This window comes from Eriocheir sinensis, unplaced genomic scaffold, assembly GCF_024679095.1.
Source record: "Eriocheir sinensis breed Jianghai 21 unplaced genomic scaffold, ASM2467909v1 Scaffold434, whole genome shotgun sequence".
Classification (NCBI taxonomy): domain Eukaryota; kingdom Metazoa; phylum Arthropoda; class Malacostraca; order Decapoda; family Varunidae; genus Eriocheir; species Eriocheir sinensis.
In genome coordinates, this window is record NW_026111759.1 from 230,001 (window position 1) to 237,500 (window position 7,500).

Here is a 7,500-nt window from a genome sequence, read left to right on the forward strand (position 1 = left end):
CTGAGCTGACCCACCAAGGGATGCATGGCATCAATAAGCGGACCGAGTCCCGCCAGTGCTCGCCAAACCGCGACCAAGGCTTGAAATCGCCAATGCTTCTCTCGGTCGTTTGTTGTCAGCTGCAGGGGATCACGATGAGCGATATATGCCTACATAGCAGCCGTCATCAGTAGTTAGTGACTCCGCCCCTCCGTTTATATTTATTTACCTGTTCTGGTAATTCCTGTCTTCCTGCCTGCATGTAGTCCCCACATATTCCCTACTCGTGCACCCGCCAGTTGAAATAAGTTAAGAGAGAAATCAAAGCCCCTCAATCAATTGATATGAGATTATGAAGCAGAAGGATATGTGGTAAAGGCAACAAGCCAGTGATCCTCCTCCTCCCCCCCCTGCCCGCCCCAGTGTCTGTCTAAACTCTCTCCCGGAAAGTGACTTTGGCCCTGAAAAGGGCCTAGATATAGTGTGACTACACCCGACCTTGACGAGCGACCATTTTGCGATTCTGACGACGCTCGATGTCCCCCTCCCGCCGAGGGAGGCCGGGCCGAGCAGGTGGCGGCTGGACAGGGCCAACTGGGCCACCTTTCGTAGAGAGGTGGCTAAGTGGTGGCTTCACTACAGCCAGCCTGATGACATAGACCGCTTCGACCGAGACCTTGCTGCAGCTTTGACCGACGCCGCCGACAGAGCCATCCCGAAGGCAGTTGGTCGTAGACCGCCTACCAAGAACGGATGGTTCCGCAGCCCCCGAGTCAAGGAGATGAACCATCGAGTCAACACCATCCGCAAGCGCTTTCGCAGGGACCGCACGCAGGAGAATCTACAGCTACTTCGCGAAGCAGTGGACCACGCCCGACAGGTTGCCAGGGAGGAGAGGGAGACCAAGTGGCTGAGCTGGTGTGAGAGCTTCGGCTCGCGCACCAGCCTCGGAACGCTCTGGTCATGCCTCCGGCGGGCAACGGGAGGGAGACCTCCCAGGCCTGCCGCACATCCCACCCCGAAGGAAGAAGCCAACAGGCTCATCCGTTCGTACGCGGACCGCGCATCCGCAGGCAACCTCCCCCAAGAAGTGCAACGAAAGCAGCAGGAGCTACTACAAGGCAGGCTGGCCCGCATCCGGCGTGCGGAGGCCCGGCCTGCAGTCACCGACCCACTCTTTACGAGAGAAGAACTGAAGAGAGCAGAGAAGAGAAGCAAAGACACCGCGCCCGGCGAGGATGGTATTACTCCATGTTACGCAACATGGGGTCGGCTGGTGAGAGCGCCCTTCTGGCCTCATCAACGCCTCCTGGGAGGCGGGTCGCCTTCCAGTCCGTTGGAAGGCGGCACTCGTCCACCCGGTGCCGAAACCCAGGACCCAGGCAAGACACGGCCAATCTCTCATCAGCTGTGCTGCCAAGACAGCTGAGAGAATGGTACTGACTCGCCTACAGTGGCAAATGGGCCCGCCCCATCACAACGTGTACGGGTTCACAGAGGGGAAGAGTGCTGCTGACAGCATGGCCTCCCTTCTGTCCACGATCAACAACCAGCCGGCTGTTGTGGTCTTCCTCGACCTAGAGAAGGCCTTCGAGCTGGCCTCGCCCACTGCCATTGCTGATGCTCTTGCGGCAAAAGGTGTGTCAGGGCGGCTCCTCAGTTGGGCACACGACTACCTTCGCGACCGCACAGCAAAGGTAAGGTTCCAGGGCCACGTCTCCAGCAAGCAGGGCTTCGAGAACGGCACCCCGCAAGGGGGCGTCCTCAGCCCAACGCTTTTCAACGCCCTCATGGAAGCCCTTGCTAGGCTTCCGCTAGGACGCAACGTCACCCTACTCAGCTACGCCGACGACCTCGCGTTAGTCGCCGTAGGTAGAGGCAACAGGCTCTCATGGGCACAGAAGGCCCTCGACTCAGTCACCGCTGCCTGCAGAGACCTAGGTCTCTCGGTTTCAGCCGGGAAGTCGAGGGCGATGTCGGTCCTCGGCCCGACGCCTGAGCAGAGCCTGAGGATACAGGGTGTACGACTCGAGTGGTGCACAGCGTACCAGTACCTTGGAGTGTGGATCGACCACAGGCTCACCTTCTCGAAGGAGGCTGAGTACCTGAAGAGTAGGATGAAGTGCCGGCTCACCGTGATGCGGAGGATGACGACCACGAGAGCGGGGGCGACGCACCGAGTCCTTAAACTGTATTACGTACAGGCCGTCCGTACCCTCGCGGACTACGCGGCGGTGGCGATGGTGTCCCTCTCAGACAGCGTCGCGACTTCTCTCGAGAGGTGCCAGAACGACGCGCTGCGGCATATCCTCGGAGCGCCCAGGTGGACGAAGCTAGAGGCTCTGCGAGCAGAGGCTGAGCTCCCGCCCCTGATGCTCCGGATCGAACAGGTGGCAGCCGCGTGGGCAGCCAAAACAGTCGTCAGACTGTCCGACACCCCTGCGAGACGGAGGTTACTAACCTCTCTAGCACAGGATGCCAGGCTTTTCACCGACAGGACGTGGGCACGAGGGATAGCGAGAGCGACCCGACTCTCACTCCCGGACGTGGACCTGGCAGGAAGAGGACCGGATGAGAAGGCAGAGGGCTACGTCGACCCGCCGCCATGGGCTGCGGATGTGGCTCGCTTCCACATGGAACCCCTGCCTTTCAGCAAGCAGCAGTGCTCACGCGAGACCTTACTCGCCCACGCAAGAGGAACCCTTGCCCGCACATCTTCGGATGGGGCAAGTGTATACTACACGGACGGATCCGTTGACCGAGAGAGGCAGAACAGCGGCGGCCTTCGTGAGCGGCGAGGAGACACACGGTTGGCGGACCGACGACCACTGCTCTACCCTTCAGGCAGAGCTAGTGGCACTCCTGACAGCGCTCCAGCACGCCCTACGCACCGACAACAAGGACATCAACGTTTACACTGACTCGATGACAGCACTCCAGACGCTCAGACGAGACAGGGTACGTGACAACATCAGACTGGTGACTATGACACTGACACTCTGGCACGCCTGCGACGCGACGAGCGAGCCGTGACGTTCGCCTGGATACCCAGTCACGTGGGTGTCCCGGGCAACGAGGCGGCGGATGCAGCAGCCAAGCAGGCGCTGGACCAGGACCGGATCGCGATCGAGGTCCCTGTTAGCTACAACAGCTAAAACGCACAGCGAAGAGGACCACAGGAAGGCGCGCGCTCGCGCAGTGAAGGACGCAGTGGCAACCTCAGCGTCGCTTCATTGGTACGCCACCGCCACCGGCTACGAGACCGTTCCTCCCTCCTCCTTAGCGAGGAGGGATAGGTAATGATCCACAGACTGCGACTCGGCTACCGACCGTTCGCTCCTCATAGCGGACTAAGAGGGCGAGTTGTGTCTCCTCTGCCTGGACGATGCTGACGACCCCCTCGTCCACTACCTCCTGGACTGTGCGCAGACAGGCCCGCTAAGGACGATGGCGGCCAGGAGGGGTTACACCCCTTGCGGAGAGAGAAGAACAGCTGCAGCAAGGATGGTACGGTACCTGACGGACGACCTCGGGACACTCACGAGGTTCCTCAGACAGAGAGAGCCTCCACGGTAAACGACGAGACAGTATGACTTCCTTTTTTTTTTTTTTTTTTTTTTTTTTTTTTTTAGTCAGTTATTTTTATTTACTTATTTATTTTTATTTAGTTATTTACTTAGTTATTTAGATTTTATTTTATTATTAACTTATTTATTTATGTATTTATTTAATTTTATTATTACTATTATTATTATTATTATAATTTTTTTTATTTTTTTATTTTTTTTATTTTTTTTTATTTATTTTTTTTTTTATTATTATTATTACTATTACTATTATTTTTATTATTATTATTATTATTATTATTATTATCATTATTATTTATTTATTTTTTATTTATTTATTTATTTATTAATTTATTTATTTATTTATTTTTTATTTTATCTATTTTCTTAATTTTTATTTTATTTATTATTATTATTATTATTATTATTATTATTATTATTATTATTATTATTATTATTATTATTATTTTTATTTATTTATTTTTTTTTTTATTTTTTTTTTTTATTTTTTTTATTTATTTATTTATTTATTTATTTATTTATTTATTTATTTTATTTTTTTTTTTTTTTTTTTTTTTTTTTCCTCAACACCTTCGACTATACTTGCGTGGTTCGAATGACCCACTTTAAACAAATGATCCCTTTGCTATACAAAGGACTCTTCCAACTGTCACTTACTGTTCAATCTTTCGGTCTCATGCAATCCCCTCCGTTCCGCTCACCACCTGTGGCTGGACCCCACCAAAAAGGTCTGTTTCTACTGCCTCCCACTTTACTTGCGTGGTTCGAATGACCCACTTTAAACAAATGATCCCTTTGCTGTACAAAGGTCTCTTCCTTCTGTTATCTTACTGTGCCACCTTTTACCCTCATAGAATCCCCTCCGTTCCGCTCGCCTCCCTCCGACTATCAGGGCTGGACCCCATCTAAAGGTCCCTCCGCTATACGGAGTACTTCTCAAACCATCCACTCTGCCAAATATACGTACAAACCACTGTCGCCCTCTGACTTCCTTAATTTCAATTATTCACACCTTTCAATCCTCGGGACCTGGAGTGGGGTTTTGTCGGTCGCTCATGGTACGCTGCGCGCTGGCCATTGGGGCCGTGTTGGGTGCGGCACTGGCGTTTCTGGGCGTGACGCGTCCGTGGCTTAGAGAGATCCAAGAGAGAGGCGGGCCAGCCTATGGCACATAGCCCGCGAGGGCTAACAACCCTCAAAAACCCACCACCACCACCAACCCAACAGTGAGTGCAGACCCTCTCTCCTCACTGCTGCTCTCCCTGACTTGCCCCTGCAGACGGCCCGGTTGAGCTCTCAGCTCCCGCCTCTGCTATGGCGGCAAGAAGGAAGCGGCCCACGGAGTCTGCTCCTGACGACGGGGACGGATGGACCCGCGTGCAGAGCAAGCGGGCCCGAAGGAGGACGCTTCACGAGGACGGCGGGGAGGACCGATCGAGCGGACCCCTGCCGGAGTGGAGGCTGGTGTCTTCGGACTTCAGCACCCACTACCAGGCCATTCGGTGGATGGAGGACGAGCGGAAGCTGCGACTCCGGGTGACGGTCTCCCGCGCGGGGGACTTCCTCATCCGTGCGTGGGACTGGGACCACGCCACCACCCTGGACGAGATTGCTGCTGGACGTACCCGCGGCATCACCCTGGAGAAAAAGGAGGCGGCGGTGAAGGGTGCCCTGCTTGGATACCCAACCCACCTCCCATTGGACCCGGTGTTGGCGCACCCCTGCGTTGCAGCTGCAGTGAGGTGCCACTACAACGCCGGCCACGGACCACGCCTGCCCACCCGGAGCCTGCAGCTGACCCTGCCGGGACGTGACCCAGCCACGCTGGACCTCGGATGCTGGGGACGCTTTACCTGCCGCCGCTACGTGCCGGAGCCTGTGCGCTGTTACAAGTGCCAGGCTTTCGGCCACAGGCAGCGGCAGTGTACCAGGACGAAGGAGCTGTGCGGCGTGTGCAGCGGGGACCACGCTACGAGGGACTGCGTTCGCCGCCTTAGGGAAGGCGTGGCGCGCCCGGTGGCTGTGCCCCAACTGCAGTTCAGGTCACCATGCCTGGAACCGCAGGTGCCCCGCTCGACTCCGCAGAATCCCGGGAGCCAAGCTGCAGAGGACGACGTCTTCGGCGGACCCGGCAGCAGCGCGGCCAAGGCAGCCGCCCACGGAGGAGAGGACGCCACCCCACGGTGAAGGACGAAAGAGGAGGCGCCGCAGACGGAAGAGGAGGACGGGACCCACGGAACTGAGCGTCCCGACACCAAAGTCTCCCGCTAGGGAGATGGAGGTGGACCCACCACGGCCGACGAGAACGGAGACGGCTGCGGCGACCGCCGAGGTGACACCCCCAGTAGTGTCCCCAGATGTACCCGCGCCGAAGAAGACAAAGAGGACCAGGGACCAGACACTCGAGACGGTGGACGCGCCGGCGACTGCAGTGGAGCCAGCACCCCGCGAGGCCCCCGGCAGCTGCCAGGCGACCCAGACCCCACGGACCTACAATTTCAGTGAGGGCGAGTTGGTGGATCTCCTGATCCGCTACGAGCACCTCACTGAACAAGAGGAGGAGGCCAGGTTCGAGAGGATCCCGCACGAGACAGCCCTCCCCTTAGTGAGGAGGACACTCCGTGAAGGGAAGCCGCTCCCAGCCTCCATCCGCACGGCCCGCCCACTGGGTAACCCCCCACGTCACTTCGACCACAGGCAGGAGGTTGAGTGGGCGACTTACGAGGAGGAAGACGTCTCGGAGGACGAGGTCGACGTCGGAGACGTGGACGACGACTTCTTCCTCAACGCAGACAGAGACCTCACCGACGCTGAGCTCGAAAGCTACTACGCCGGTGACCACTGAATAAAAAGACATTTCATCCATGTGCAATCTTGTCCAATTGTAACTAGTGCCAACTATGTATCGTACATCGGGCAGGCTGCTTGTTTAGAGCCTGCTTTGGTAACCGCTTATTTTTGTAATTTTTATGTTTATTTTTATATGTCTTATGTGAAGGTTATCAATAAACTATTGAACTGAAAACAACCCAACACTCACTCCACTGTTGAGCTACCCACCTGAACCATGACTGGCCGCGGCAAGGGAGGCAAGGGACTCGGAAAGGGAGGCGCCAAGCGTCACCGCAAGGTTCTTCGGGACAACATCCAGGGCATCACCAAGCCGGCCATCCGTCGTCTGGCGCGCCGTGGCGGTGTGAAGCGCATCTCCGGGCTCATCTACGAAGAGACCCGTGGTGTGCTCAAGGTGTTCCTGGAGAACGTCATCAGGGATGCCGTCACCTACACTGAGCACGCCAAGCGCAAGACCGTCACCGCCATGGACGTGGTGTACGCCCTCAAACGCCAGGGCCGCACCCTGTACGGCTTCGGTGGTTAATGGCGCTGCCTGAGCGAGCCCGACCTAACCCACCCACCCCGGACCTCTTTGAGGTCCACATTCTTATTCACTAAGAGAATAGTAGCACACTTTTTACTTCAGTTATATTTTCTTTCTTGCTTTCTTTCTTTCTTTCTGTTTCACCTCCTCCCTCCCTCCCTCCTCCCTGCCTAATGATGGTTCACACCTCCGCCCACTGCTCCCCATCCACCTCATTTGACACTAGTAAGCTCCCGTTTGTTTCCTCCCTCCCATCTTTTCCCTCCCTCCTGCCTAATGATGGTTCACACCTCCGCCCACTGCTTCCCATCCACTTCATTTGCCACGAGTAAGCTCCAATTTGTTTGTTTCAGTTCTTACAGAAACATCATTTTGCCATAATTTCCCCTGTCCCTGTCAATTCTTTGTAAAATCAGTAACAGGATATCTATGAAAAGAGAGAGAGAGAGAGAGAGAGAGAGAGAGAGAGAGAGAGAGAGAGAGAGAGAGAGAGAGAGAGAGAGAGAGAGAGAGAGAGAGAGAGAGAGAGAGAAAAAACTATATTGGAAAATATAT

General features: G+C 55.1%; 2 protein-coding genes across 3 annotated transcripts in view; both read left to right on the plus strand.

Moving 5' to 3' along the window:
• Positions 1-7,500, plus strand: part of LOC126992291 (histone H4) — a 47,837-nt gene that overhangs the window by 36,853 nt on the left and 3,484 nt on the right. The window lies entirely within an intron of this gene.
• LOC126992296 (histone H4) lies at positions 6,595-6,970 on the plus strand. Its single transcript, XM_050850957.1, has one exon. The coding sequence runs from the start codon at positions 6,634-6,636 to the stop codon at positions 6,943-6,945; it is 312 nt and encodes a 103-aa protein (XP_050706914.1). The 5' UTR covers positions 6,595-6,633; the 3' UTR covers positions 6,946-6,970.

Bases quoted from the DNA above. Each gene is read 5' to 3' on its own strand.
- LOC126992296 (XM_050850957.1), top strand. From the start codon at position 6,634: ATGACTGGCCGCGGCAAGGGAGGCAAGGGACTCGGAAAGGGAGGCGCC.